Genomic DNA, 15,472 nt, shown 5'->3' with positions numbered 1-15,472 from the left:
GAATGTGTATGGAAATGCAATGTTTAGCCAAAGTCTGGGCTAGGTTTGAATTCATCTTTTGCCACCACCCATGATAACAATGTGGTTTACTCCCATCCATAAACAGCTCAAAAATGACCCATAGGGAATTACAGAAATGTTTAGAAGGCAATATGGAAAGATGTTACTACTTGTGTTCTGCGAATGGAGAGAAGGACTCCTCCCCTTGTTCACTCTCGATGAATTCTCTCGCAATCCAGCCTACACATGCTGAGTGCCACGTAGGCCAGTGTGGATGTGCACAATACCAGTTAAGGCTTCACTGATTGCCTCTGAGTAATGGAAACCTGCTGCTTTTTCGGGGGAAACCGTCTGAAACGAGCTGTGCAGAGTTGCTAGTTTATTTTGATACACTTCTCAAAGTTACAGATTTGATATATCACTTAATTTACAATTTAAGTAGCTTTAAAAAATATATATTATATGGATGGGCAGTGTAATTTTAGACATAAAAAAAAAAAAAGATAAGTTTGGTCAGCTTGGTGCACCCAGATGCCCAGCCATATTGTAGACACTCGGATGTAAACAACAAAAGATTGCACTGCTAATGTACTATTGTGACATCTAAACCACAGAAATAATGTGTGGAAGCTAATAAATCATACAGAGAGGGACTTAGCAGGAAAGGGCACAATATTTGGACAAATTAAAGTTAATAAATGGTAAAGATCCATACGAGATGGCTCCTTTGTCATGGACTAACGAACAAATTCTTCCTCTTCTGTCTCATATCCCAACATTAATGGTGCAAACTGAAATTGCAAGCTGAAAATATGCACACTGGAAACATTTAATTTTGCAAACAACTTCCATATTTAGAAAAATAAAATACTAATAAATGTACGCTTGCATGACGTGGTTTTTCATGCAGCTCGAAAAAGGAACATTTTACAAAACTTCAATGGAAAGTTTTTTGCTGCATTTACAGGTCACCTGGCATACATAAATGTCACATGATCATTCTTTATTGTACTATAACTTCCAAATAAACACCTCAGATGTGGCTGCTTTCAAGTGTAAGAGGCTTCCTTGACTTCCTTTGACAACTCCTTATTTACACTGCACACATCTGTGGTGCACTACAGCTCCAACACGGCCACTGGAGCTGATTGCATCCACTTAAATGACCATTAGTCAATGCTTGTGTTTATAGCAGCCAAGCCATGGCACGTTTCAGAAGCATCCCAGAAGTGGCTCTGTACACTGCTATGCTAAAGATACACCTCAATGTCTCCTTATAATCATGGCTAGCGTGATTTTTGTGATTAGGGTGGCCATTCATGCCATTTTCGCAGGACACGTCCTGGCCAGGATTTCTATATTGCCTAAAACATATAGGTTTTGGCTTTGGTTTCCTGTTTACATACCTAATGACGGTAATGATCACTTGACCAATAACCTGCAGACATTGTACATAAATCGACCAATCGTGGTGCGTGAGAAGGTGGGATCTACAGAGAATGGTCAAAGCGATGCAAATACGTGTACATTGTATTGTTGGACTGGAAAGCATTACTGAGCAGACGGATCGGTGTATGACATCAAAGTAACGTGAGAGCGATTCAAAAGCACAAAAGCACATTGGTCTGTGGAGTGCAAACAATGACAAAACGTGGATATTTTTGGCAATATAAAATTCCTGGCCAGGACGTGTCCTGCCAAAATGGCATGATTGGCCACTCTAGTTGTGATATAGTAACATCCATCATCATGACATCATCACATCATGACACAGTGAGATAAAATATTTAAGTTTTAGGAGTATAACATTGGCTCAGGGAAACGCCATCATTTCCCAATAGTTTTTTTTTTATCAACATTTAGAAAATAACACAAAAGGCAAAAACGCAGCTAGTGAACTACTTATATTTTGGTTCAGTGGCATTGTTTACATTCAGGGCCACCAATATGGCCGACTTCCACGTGTCATGAAATAACAACCTATTGGGATTTTTTTTTGCGTAAGTTAGCGAGTCCATTTTAAGTGCTACTTTCCGAATACAGAACATTCTCCTAACATTAGTATTTGATTCCCATCTGGTTACTTTGGGAACCAAATAATGATGTTCAGTTAAATAACAAGAACATTCTTGTCAATAAACAACATTGTCATATTATGACAATAAGGTCTTCCCTTTTCCTCTAAAATTCAGGAAAGCGGTTAGCTAATGTTAATATGTTGCTTGTGTAAGTTACATTTAGGTTGCTCAGCAAAATTTTGCACGTAAAATCCTGTAAATTTCAAACGGAATCTGCACTACTGGGAGTTTTGTTTAAGAGCGGAAACATTCCCCATGCAGATTTCGCTCCTGTTCAAGTTGGACACACAAATTTCTCCACGTTGACCAACCGAAAGTGCTTTTCAGAAAGGGCAACTTGATATTTTTGTCTGCAAAACTGACCGCATCTACATGTTCCAATTCTGTGCTTAACTGATGATTCAGCACAGCTTTGCCTCATTTCCTTTTGACTACCACTTTTAGGCTGTCTGTGTTTTCAGCAGATGACTTTTACTGCATTACCTATCAACTGAAGAGAAAGCAAGCAACGTGGACAGAGGAACTAGGTTAATTACTTTCATATGTGTCTCTACAGTGTGAGGAATGCAGGACCGACTGCTGCCAGGGAAGAACGAAGCCCGGTGATGTACGAAAAAACAACAGCGACCCAGAACGGCAGGCTCTGTTCATGTGGGTCTCAAACAACGAGTGTTTTTATTTAATTTTTTTTCCTCACAGGCCAACTGCAATTGACATGTCAGACAGCTACAGTGGAATGCAAGACTTTATTAAACCATTCGAATCTGGCCTTGTAGAATATGAGCAGATATTTGGAGCCTGCACTTCATTCTCTGAATACCCCATCTGCATTCTGGTGAAGAAAAACACTTTTATTTATATCTTTGAACACGCAGCAGATCATGGAGGAGGATAGGGATTTATTTTGCGCTTATTATATAAGGTGTTGCCATTTCAAAGTGTTGTTGCAAAGTACTTCATTTTATTCTTGCCATAGACTACTACTCTTGAGCCAACTGCAAGGTTTTTTCATTGTTAAAAAAGTTCAAACTCACATACCTCCGAGAAGTTTTGGGCAGGCGTCCATTTTTGTGCAAAATTAGCCCCACAGGCATGTTTCAGCATTACGTATGTGGTTCAGGGAGGTCATGTAATGTTCGTAAGGCCCATTTTAAGTCTGAAGTCTGTGTGGTTGTCACATATTTTCTCAGAATTATTACAATGAATCTAACATTAAACTGATACAGTTCTTAACACTTTACTGATTTATCATGACACAACTGAAGAACATGGCATGGTTTTTCACATAAAGTGCTGTAGACTATAAAACAGATTCCTGGATGATGATTGGTCGATGAAGGATTCCAGCTGTGACATGAATCAACTGTTCAGTATATAACTGCTCAGTTTAGTTTGAATGTCAGACACTTCATTTTATATTTAAAATCAGTTTGTTCAAAATAAAATAAAACTGTAAATTTTAAATTAATATTAAAATTACATTTTTCAATTAATTAAATATTTTAATGTTTTAAATATATTTGTCATGATTCTGCCCTCGTGTCCTTGATTTTTCCTAGTCTTGAGGCAGGATCATGACAGACCCGTGTTTTGTGTACAAGCGCATGGCCTTGTCTTTGGGCCATGTGCTTGTGTTGTCTCGTTCCCTTGCCCCGCCCCCCTTGTTAACCTAGTCGTGTCTTGATTGTCCCATCTGTGCCACCTGTCGTGTCTTGATTGTTCCCCCTATTTAGATCTCCTAGTGTGCTCTGTCTTGCGTCGGTTCATTGTTTCACATATGTATTCCTACTGGTCAGTCTTGTGAGAAGTTTACCCTTGTAACCCCCTTTGAGAAGTCTTTGTATTAACGTGAGTGTTTGTTTGTAGTTAGTGTTTAAGAGTTTGTTTTTTCATGTCAATCCTGTCCTGTTAAGTTGTTTTGTTTCTGACATAGCCGTTGTTTTCCCCCTCGTGGGTTTTTGTTTTTCCCCTTTTTGTAAATAAACCCCTTGTTTTGTGATTCCCTGTCTGCACTTGAGTTCCTCCTTGCCTAACCCTGACAATATTTTTATATGATAATTATTTTATGAAAGTATTAAGACACTCAAGGCGTGCCCTACTTTATTTCTTAAAGCAACAATTCACCCAGAAATGAAAATTTGTTGACAATTTACTCTTGATGAGTTTGCTTTTTCATCAGAACAGATTTGAAAATCCTCTGCAGTGAATGGGTGCCATCAGAATAAGAGTCCAAACATCTGAAGAAAACATCACAATAATCCACAAGTAATCCACATCACTCCAGTCCATTAAAGCTTGTGAAGTGAAAAGATGCATGTTTGTAAGTAACAGAATGAATCCATCATTAATATGATTATTGTATGAATTGTAATAATAAAAATCCACACAGTGTTTTTTTTTTTAATCCCCTTTCTCATATCAAGCTGTTCTGGGATTCCTGTCAGAATTACATAGTTCTGCACAGGCCCCTCCCACGACATATGATTGACAAGGCCATCTTATCTGAGACACGCCCCTGAGGGAGCTGTCATCAGTTGGCCATTGTGTGCAGGGGAAGACAAGAATGTCTCCGACTAAAGCAATTAAGGTGTTGTGTTGTTGGATATAATAATGAATAAAGCAGTCGTTACTTTTGTTTTTGAAGGTAATGCGATCCACAATCTGCCAAAATGCATCTATGTTCACGCAAATCATTCGTGATCCATCTTCATCTACAGAAGAAGTGAGTATATGGGGTTTTTATGAATCTTTGCAAATTTTTTTATTATAATTCCTTTTTATAATAATGTGCTTGTTAGTCAGTTTCAAGGCTGAAGTTTACAGTATGCTCGTCACCCCATGAAGGAGAGGGGCGGGGTCAGCAGAGCTCATTAGCATTTAAAGCAACATGGATTAAAAAACAGCTTGCTGAAAACAGAGCTGATTTACAGGGTAAAAAGTGGGGATTTCCAGATCCTAATCACGTGATCGGAAATCGTGCCCGATCATGTGGTTTCAGACTTGATCGGAATCGGACGTTACCTCCCAATCAGGACTCAGATATATATATACTCTCGTTATTTTTTAACACATCTATAGTTATGCGGTGGCACAAGAGTTAGACCCTTTTGACTCCACACAGAAACAACAACACGTGTGGCATGACATCACTTTGTTGCAGAGATGCTATTGGTTAAATGCTGGCAAAGCAGAACACGGAAGCAGCATGCAGAAAGCGCGAGTATGTCTGCGGCCTGGAGGTATTATAAAGTTGATGACAACAACATTGCCATAGCAAACTGTGAGATATGTAAACTTGGGATTGCAAGAGGTTGAAAGGAAAAGGCTTCATTTAACACAACAAACCTGATACAGCACCTCAAAAACAAACACCCGACACAATACAGCAAGTTTACCCTAGCAAACCAGCCAAAGATGAGTCATCTCAAGTTGCAGGAGAGTTTGAAGAGGAGAGAAAAAATTCCCCATGACCCTGCGAAGGTGCAGGACAGCACAGCCGAGATAGCACAAATCAGGGGCGTAGATTACGCGGGGGACATGCCCCCCACACACGCTTTTTTCATCACGGAAATTCATCCTCCGAAGAGCTGGTGTGAATAAATATAGATTTAAACTCAAAGAGATAGTCTGCGTATGATCTGATATTTCATTCGGACCCAGAATACGGCGAGATGAACATCACAGAGCACTAAACACTCATGCAGTGTGTGTTTCTTTCATACGCAGGAGGGAGCTCTCTCGCAGAAAGTCATACCAGGAAATTCCTAATATGGGCAAAAGCGTCCAGCTACCGCTGTATGAAAACAGTTATTTTCACAGAAACTTTTGGAAACACGAAGACATTAATATATGATTACGACAATATATTGTTTTTCAAGTCATCTCCAGCAAGTGATAAATAAAGTATATGAACAATGCAGTGCTAACTGACATAGCATTTATTACAGTATAGAAACTATTCTGCCTTATTATGTGATAAACAGTGTTGGTAGTATATAAACAAATCATTATTATTTGTTATTGTCCAGCAGTTATAGATTTCTAAGCTAGAAATTAGAGAAAAAAATAAAGTTGCCTATACTACCAGTCAGAAGTTTTTTGAACAGTAAGCTTGTTAATGTTTTTTTTAAAGAAGTCTCTTCTGTCCACTTAACCAACTAATACTAGCACTTACCTTTTCTTTTCTTGTCTATCATATTCCTTTAAAAAAATATATATATATGTTGGCTATGTGTTCTGTACTAAACTGAGACTTGTCATGTCACTTGTATACTGTTGTTGTTCTCTTGTTGACTTGACTGCTTCTATTGTTCTGATTTGTAAGTCGCTTTGGATAAAAGCATCTGCTAAATGATTAAATGTAAATGTAAATGTTCACCAAGCCTGCATTTATTTGATCCAAAGTACAGCAAAACAATAACATTTGTAAATACTTTTGCCTATTTAAAGTAGCTGTTTTCTATTTGAATATATTTCAAAATGTAATTTATTGAACATCCTGGATCTGTTTTTTCGCTCTTCTTTATTCTTTTTTTATGTATTATAGACGTATCGGATCAGATTTTCTCTCACATCAAAATCCACCAACATTTTAGTTTAGAACTGTTTTGACTGTGCATCTTTCTCTCCTGATTTAGACTAGACTTTTTTATCATTGGAGAAAGCAGTATTATGGATAAGGACTCATCTACATCTTAAGCCATGTCCAAACCTACACGGGTAGTTTTATAAACTTAGGGTTAGGGTTAGGGTTAGGGTTTTTCCTTCTGTTTTGAAAAAGAAAAAAAAAGATCTCTGTCCACATGAAGATGCAAATGCATGCTGTGAAGCATTGTGGATGAACGGCCAAATGGAGTAGAAAAAGCTACGGTTTTGAGAATAACCATGTTAGTTTGGACAGGGCCTTAAATGGCCTGAGGATGAATTTTAAGCAAATTTTCATTTGGGGTGGACTATTTCTTTAAAAGCAGATTTTTTCTCATCATTTGGATTATTTTAATTTTGAAGTCAAAACGAGGGCAAATTGTTCTAAAAATTCCCAGAACTGACAACTGACAGTACAAAATATCTGCTGCTGCAATTAACAAATCTTTAGTATGTCTGATCTGAAGAATCCCGTATTGTTAAGTTAAAATGTGCCCTCTAGTGTCTGCAAAACAGTTTGCATGATGAAAGTTCATTGCACACGTGCATGTTGAATAGCCTATGAAATCTAAAAGAGATGCATTTTACATTGACTAAGATAATATATAGTCTATGGGTTCAGAGTGAAGGCCACAATGAAATATCATCTGTGTAATTTATGACACACGTTCAGTGAAGCCCTAAATTTAAAGGATATTTTCTGTTGGTCCGCTGAAAAGAGAGTGAAAAAAGACTTTGGGAACTTCTCTTTCGTCGTGCATTGTTGGTCCTTGCGGTCTGTCACTGGGCACGAGTGGTTTAAGAAGATAGACACAGAATTTGGAGACCACTGATTAAGTTGTTCTAACTAGCAATTATGCTTTCATTGGAAACCATAGGATGCATCGCTCAAGGGAAAGCACAAGGCAGTAGTTGGGTCAGATGAGAGTGCATACAGTTAAGGGAAAGAGTTGAAAGAGGCATCTATGTTAAGGTCTGGGTGGCCAAGGTGAGTTTATGATTGAATGTTATAAACAGTGCATAATGTGACGAACGTAGAACAGTTTCCAGTAAGAGCTCCTATTGAAACTTAAGCACATGTGATGTTTAATGTAGCACCTCGTAAAGCTCTGAAGGCCCCACACATGACTTTGCTTTCAAAAAAGGGCTAGAAAAAAGTCATAAAGGATTTAGTGAAAGTTATAGGGAGAAAATAAAGGGGGATTTATTTTTATGAGCAGCAACTTCCTGAATAGACAATGTAGTGTAAATCTGTTTTGCATACTTTGCAGGCCTCTCTCTAGAACATTGATACATGGAGACATTTTGCCAAGAGGTGTTTTTTTTTTTTTGGCCTCTTAAAGGTTTAAGTCGTCACCGCAGAACAGAAAAGAAATGAGAAATGCTGATCCAAAAACCACATCTATCTTCCTCAAACATATTTTTTTTTTTAAATGTTTTGAAGAAAACTTGATGTACAACTTTTTTTAATAGGCTACTATATCGGTTTATAAAATTATAAAAGGTTTTGTATTCTTAAAAAAAAATGTATACAAAAAATAAATAAATAAATGTAAGTTTGGTTTTTTTTTAGTTATTTAAATATGCTGCAAAATATTTTTTATTAAAAATAAATATATTCAAACATGCATTCAATGAGCAATAAATCCGTTTTCATGGTTACACGAAAATTTAAATGCTGTTTAAAACAATACATGGCACATGCATTTTAAACTATAATTTTCCTCTTTTTATTATATCGAATATATTTTCTTTAATATTAATTGTGTGTGTATGGGAATGCATTATACTGAGGGAAATGTCAACAAATATTTCTGCACTGATGTAAAGTCTGTTACGATGACAGCAGCTTCAGAGTTTTTTTTGTACAAATTCTTTACATATTTCGGTCTTCTTGAACATGTTCAATCTCACGTTTTACAGTTTCATAAGAACGGGGCTTTTCCGTTACACGGAGCTTGTAGCCTATAACAAGAAACTGTAAAAAGTCAGCTCCTCCTCCCTTTTGCACTTGCTCATCAGTTAGTCCAAGCGCAGAGCAATAGGAGGTCGCACTGAGATCTCACCTTTCCGTTATGTATCCTAAGTCTCACTTGATTTAACTTAATTGATTATTTTCAAACAAGCTTTATGAAAGAGCACATCTTAGCTTTTTTTATTTCACCCCAAATCAGGGTACTGGGACGTCGTTAAGAAGAAGAACTGGAGAAGTTAATTTAACATAAAAAAATGGGTACTAGTTTAATTGACACCTTAATTTACGCATTTGCGCATGTGTGTTTATTAAGTTGCATTGTACAAACTAGTCATTCTCAGCGTCAGGGCAACAGCGGAGCGGCAGCTCTCAGACAAACCTTACAATGGCAGCACAACGGCAAACTCTTTAGTATATTAAGTCAAGGCTCGGAATATCAGCCCCCGTTAAAACGAGACGGGAACAAAGAGCAGACGCAAGCCAGGCCGATAGCCATCGTCCGCGATGATGAAGCAGCCACGGGAGCCGACGGCTCAGCTGCTGCTGCTTCATTACGACCCTCCCAGAACCGCGGGTCCGCGCGTGTGCAGTCAGGTATCGGCGCGCGCGGTGGTAACTTGCGCTGGTTATCAGGTGGAGATGGAGCGCGCGCAAGAGGATCACACGAGAGAAGGAATCAGACAGACCAGCTGCAAACATCAGTCAACGGCACCGACAGACCCGCGCTGGACGATGCAATGATGGTTGGAGATGATCCTTACAACCCATACAAGTCTACTGACCCGGACAACCCGTTTTATAACTATTACGATACGTACGAGCGACCCCGTCCTGCTCCGCGCCCGGGATATGGCACAAGATACTTCCAGCATGGTAAGGATAGAATCAAGTCTGTCTGTCTGACTCTGTCTGTCTGACTTTTTTTCATCATGCATACTCAAACTTTATAATTTTTGTGGATTTAGCAGCAACTTCCTAAATAAAAAAGACTATTAATAATGTAGTATTTGATAATTACTTTGCATAATATGGGTGAACATTATTTGCTTCACATCCACTCGCAAAATGCATAATCTGTCCACCATGAGATTAAAAGGAAACTGCACCACAAACTATTAATTCCAAAGAACAAAAATAGGACTCCATTGGATCCTTCTATTGTATTTTAATTGCATAAACTGAACCTGCAAGTTTACAATAATGGCATTCTTGCAGGGAAAAAAAAAAGATTAAGGTATTTTGCTGGTCAGGGGTGGTCTGATGGTTTTTCAAAGGGGTTTAGCCACTTTGCAGGTGGTCAGGTTAAGCTCTTTTTAAATAACTTCTTGTATTTTACTTTGAATCCTGTGCATTTTCTTGTATCGTTTAATAAAACATTTCAGTGTTTCTTAGGTTTGCCTGATCTTGTTGGAGACCCATACAACATCCAAGCGTCTGCGTACGTGCAGAGAGTTCCCATGTACAATCTCAGATGTGCCGCTGAGGAAAACTGCTTGGCGAGGTATTGTTGTTGATATAAAACAGAAGAACGTAATCAAGATTTTTGGTGCAGTGTTGCAACCAGACAAGGAGAGTTGGCACTCTTGCACTCCTCCAAGTGTAACAGATGAGTCATGAGAACCTAAATCCCATGTGGTAGGAACATCCTATAACTCAAACCAGCTCTGTGAGAGGGGAAGGAATTACACGAAATCACACGAAAAGTCTTGCCATGATGGGAAGTGAGGAACTCTGCAAACAGATTTCACATAAAGATTAATCACATACATGACTGTGAAACACATTACTGGGGCACACAAGAATAGTCCAGACCAGTTACTTTGGAAACGTGTGGCCGCAGGGCCAAGATACACATTCTGAAAGCTGTTAGGAGGACAATTTGAGAAATGTCTGATATTTTGTAACCATTAAGGCTGTTTTTGTCGAGCAGCAGTGCATACAGATCCAGCGTGAGAGACTACGACACGCGTATGCTGCTGAGATTCCCGCAGCGAGTCAAGAACCAAGGTACCTCCGACTTTCTTCCCAGCAGGCCGCGCTACACCTGGGAATGGCACAGCTGCCACCAGTAAGTCCGAATCTAACAGGTCCAGGCATTTGCATCGTTTTCTGATGCTGCATGTTTAGTAATGCATCACAGACCACTGTTAAGAACTCTAAAGGGAGCAGATATGATGCAATGAACTGAATTCCTTAGGCAAAAGCAAGATTGTGAAGCTTTATCATGGCTTGAGTGTTGTATCTGACTGATATCTGAATCTGGTGCTGGTGGTGCTGTTTTTAACAGAAAAAAAAGGGTTCTGTGGTCTTGTCTAAATGAAAACACTTTGCAGAGGCCCACTATTGCTGCTTATAATTCAGTCGACTGAGTAATGGCTCACTGCATAGTTTTGTCCTGAAGTAAGCCGTGCCTCACCATCAACTACAGCTTACATTTGGACAAGCTCCAGTGTATACAATGACTTCAGGTCTTATGCATAAATGAGGCGTAAGGTCTGCGTGCTGACCTGCATTTATTTGATGTGCCATAATATGAACGTCTTCTGTTTGTGATTTATTTTTTTATACCTCACATATTTATTTATTTATTTTTTTTAAATCTGGGTGCTACTGAACCATCCAATAGGATTACATGAAGTGATTTGTGGCTATGCTGGAGTTTTTCCACTTGGTTTTAAGGAATATTTCACCCAGAAATGACTTTGTGGAGTCATTTACTCATTCCAAACCTAAATGGCTTTCTTTATTCTGTAGAACGTAAAAGGAGAAATTTTAAAGAATGTACTGGTCATTTTTTCCATATCTTTGCAATGAATAGAGACTGATGCAAAACATTATAAAAGATGTCAGCATGAAATATTTCTAGTCTCATGAGTGTAGCAATGTCTGATTTGTGTTTTTTTGTTTTGTTGTTGATTCATTCTCAAATCTGGTCTAAATACTCCAGTTCACAGAAACCATCTGAAAGATTTATTTACAAATAGGAATGATTTCTTCTCAAGTCAGACTGATCTTAACGCAATAACACAGTAACAGTGATTCTCAAATTAAAAGCTTTAATGGTGGTTTTGCTACATTTGAAGCTAGAAAGTCCCCATTTATTGTAATTGGGGGAAAAATGCATGAAAAACTGTCTTGAAATTGTCTCTTTTTTGGTAGGAACATGAAGAAGTGAAGTGAATTATAAGAAAATTACACGTTTTGGTTAAACTGTCTCTTTCACAATTTCACTGGCTCCATTGAGACTATTTGAGGTGAAATAAGCAGAGGTTTGCGTGGTGTAAATTCCAGCTCACACATTAGCTGTGGAGTTCTTTTGGAAAGGCTCCGCACGACATTCTTTTCTTCTTGAAGATCTGATATATGTCCCAGTGTTTAGGAAATTCATTAATTGGATTAAAGCACAAAAAATGAATGGCAGGCATTCTAAATCCTATTAACTAACCCAGCTAGCAATGATATTCCCAGAGGCAGGCAAAACCTGAAAAGCGCCCGTTGAAAGTGATGCATGATGATAACCTGATTTACTTTGCTGTTTCCAGGCACTACCACAGCATGGATGAGTTCAGTCATTATGACCTGCTGGACGCCAGTTCTCAGAGAAGAGTAGCAGAGGGACACAAGGCCAGTTTCTGTCTGGAGGACACGTCCTGTGACTACGGCTACTACCGACGATTCGCCTGCACCTCCCACACTCAGGTCACTCTCATTTATTATTTGTGTATATATTTCTATGACTCCAAAACTACATAACTGAAAGGAAACATTAGACTGGTTTGGAACATTGTATGTTATAAAAATAGTGCTGCTCATGAAATACATACAGAAGGCACAATTCACCATTGATTTCTAAAGACTTTAAGGTTAGCATGTTGCTAAGCCAATAACAATACTTCACATAAGAAATACATTCATTTACATAAATGAAAGGGTTGATATGATGCTTTTTTAAAGATCATTGTTTTGTGTGTTTGTGTAACAGAATATGTTGAAATGCTTCAATGTTCAAAAAACACATTATTTTTCAAATACTGTACATTATAGAAGGTCCTATGCCCCATCTCTCTCAAACGTGTCGTTTTCTACAAAGTCCCTCCTTCTGACAAGCACAGTCTGCTCTGATTGGCCAACTGACCCAGTGCATTGTGATTGGCCGAACACCCCAAGCACTCATTGGAAATGTAACGCCCCTTTCCATAATCCAGAGCTTCATCTTTCAAAATAAATGTAAAGACAGTTAATAATGTCCTTAGTTTTACCATCAGTTCAAGCTCGAGAGAGTAACAGAGTGGTGTGACAGACACAGTGATGAAACTCGTATGTGTTTCAGTACACAAGCCACAGACTACACTGTGACCCTCTCTCTCTCTCTCTCTCTCTCTCTCTCTCTCTCTCTCTCTCTCTCACACCCACATACATAAACACAAAAGCGCGCGCCCGCACATACACACGTGCGCAAAACTCCTGTTTTTAGCAAAGTCAGAATGACCTCCTCTCCTAGGTTGATGAAACGGTCGTGCATAAAATGCGCTGCTGTTCTGTTGTAAGTAATCTTAAAGATTCCTAAATGCATCTACTTTCAGAAGGCCAAATAAAATCTCCCTGACATGACTGCTTCAACACTAACTTTAGCCTCCTTTCTTTGCATGAACATTTGGGCAGCATTACGCAAATATTTCCACATAGTGATGTAGACATGTGGGGGTGTGTCTGAATGAGCCAGTTTAATGGGGCGTGGCAGAGTCTAAACTTTGATAAAGAATATCTCTTTGGATTTAAGACTTTAGTCTTTGAAACTTCACAGATCTTCTTTATGCACCAAGAGCTTGTAAAAATAAAGGAAAACTTAAATCCCATCATATGACCCCTTTAAGCTTTATATGTGACTAATTTTTAACTCTATACATTATAGGGAAAAAAAGCTTTTTTTTTTAAACACAGAAGGCTCAATTCCACTGATCTTTAATATAGAAAGGTTTCATATATAAATCACAGTGTGCTCAATTCACAATGGATTTCAAATGTCTTTAAGATTAGCATGTTGCTTAGCAACTATAGTACACATGCTACAGTAAACATAATCAGCACATTGAACTGAACTGAAAGCTCACATTTAGCACATTTGGATCTGTGTACATTATAACAATAGCTCTTCTCGTGAATAGCCTAACTCACTAAAGACTAAAGACGATTTTGAAGTTAGCATGTTGCTAAGCTAACGGCACTACTCAAATAAACATTAGAAATATGTTCAAGAGTACAATTTTGCTTAAGATCTAAATATACTTTTCAATACTGATATGTAGACATATTCATATTTCTCCTGATCTTAGCTGAATTCACAGTGCATTCTGGGATCAACATGGGATCAAGAATAAATGCCATTATTCTTGTGCAATAAATGTGTAATTACATTGTGAACACACCTGATACATTAAAATGCTGCCTATGTAGGCAGCTCACTAGCTTTTAGGACACAGCCAACGTATCTGTTATAAGCAATCAACTGTTAATACTATGAATCACATATATTGCAAGAACAAATGAACCTAATGAAACATGTTTAACCCTATACTTACCATGGCAGTACCATGATTGTATAATATGGTAATACCACAGTACTTTAAAAAATACCATGATCCTTGGTTTTTACATTGTACTTCAAGGCACTGTAACCATTTTACATGTGCTTGTGCTGAAAGTAAACTGTTGTTGTATTTCCAGGGCCTGAGTCCAGGGTGTTACGACACTTATAATGCAGACATCGACTGCCAGTGGATAGACATTACTGATGTGAAACCTGGAAACTACATCCTCAAGGTTTTCTGCCTTAATCAAGAGTTACTGCTTTCAAGAACCATCCAGTATCACGTTCCTGACTTCGAGCCTGTTTTTCCTTTCCTGGTTTAGGTTAGTATCAATCCCAGTTACCAGGTTCCAGAGTCGGACTACAGTAACAATATTGTGCGCTGTGATGTACGTTACACCGGAAACCATGTTTATGTTTCGGGATGTCATATTTCACAGTGAGTGCACTTCATTTATTTGATACTGTATACTGTATATTTCAATTGACTAGTTAAACCAAAGACATTAATATGCTGTGTTGATTTCAGGTATTAAGAATCTGCTAAAGGATCCTAAGGAATAGGGAAAGATAATCAGAAATGAAGTTTTTGATGATAAAAAAAACCTGCGACAAAGTGAACAGATGAACGGACGCCGATCAAGGGCCACTTCCCTGTTTGTGAGAGCCAACAATCAGCAGGGCATTATAATGTTTACTGTGCCACAGAATAATATAAAAACCTGAGGCATAAATCCAGTTTTACAGTCAGTTGCATTATTCATTTTTTCTTTTGCTATGAAATTACTAAGCAAAAATGAAAAGAGAAAACAACGAGTCCAGGGTCATATTGTTGCTGGATTCCTTTTGTAGAAATTCGGATGAACAGTTTGCATAGACACCACACATTCCCAAATCATTCGGTGTCATTCTTTCAGACTGATAAATTATAACCATTAAAGCTTCAGATATTGATCCACACTGGGGATTTTACCTTAAACATGCTTTAGTGTGCTAGAGCGATGCTTTAGTTGTGTATTCTAGTAGATATTTATACACAGATGCTCATATTACTGCAACACGTTTTATATATTAAATGAAAATGACTTGAATAAATACTTTACACTCATCCTCATTAAATTACTTTGTCTCGCCACTCTCACATTATGGAATTAACACCATAATTCATGCTTCAATTTCAGCAAATGT

At 38.1% G+C, this 15,472-nt stretch overlaps 1 protein-coding gene across 1 annotated transcript; it reads left to right on the top strand.

The window, feature by feature from the left end:
* Positions 1-8,742: 8,742 nt before the first annotated feature.
* Positions 8,743-15,392, top strand: LOC128021370 (protein-lysine 6-oxidase-like). Its single transcript, XM_052608497.1, has 7 exons — positions 8,743-9,570; positions 10,090-10,198; positions 10,628-10,765; positions 12,240-12,396; positions 14,422-14,517; positions 14,608-14,723; positions 14,814-15,392. The coding sequence occupies exons 1-7, from the start codon at positions 8,952-8,954 to the stop codon at positions 14,818-14,820; spliced, it is 1,242 nt and encodes a 413-aa protein (XP_052464457.1). The 5' UTR covers positions 8,743-8,951; the 3' UTR covers positions 14,821-15,392.
* The last annotated feature ends 80 nt before the right edge of the window (positions 15,393-15,472 follow it).

This window comes from Carassius gibelio, chromosome A10, assembly GCF_023724105.1.
Source record: "Carassius gibelio isolate Cgi1373 ecotype wild population from Czech Republic chromosome A10, carGib1.2-hapl.c, whole genome shotgun sequence".
NCBI classification, from domain to species: Eukaryota; Metazoa; Chordata; class Actinopteri; order Cypriniformes; family Cyprinidae; genus Carassius; species Carassius gibelio.
This window is presented reverse-complemented; position numbering and strand designations above follow the sequence as displayed.

Excerpts from the sequence above, each read along its gene's own strand:
- LOC128021370 (XM_052608497.1), top strand. The coding sequence starts at position 8,952 with ATGGGTACTAGTTTAATTGACACCTTAATTTACGCATTTGCGCATGTG. Across the intron at positions 12,397-14,421 it reads CCTGCACCTCCCACACTCAG|GGCCTGAGTCCAGGGTGTTA; the intron begins GTCACTCTCATT and ends TTGTATTTCCAG. Across the intron at positions 14,518-14,607 it reads CTGGAAACTACATCCTCAAG|GTTAGTATCAATCCCAGTTA; the intron begins GTTTTCTGCCTT and ends TTCCTGGTTTAG.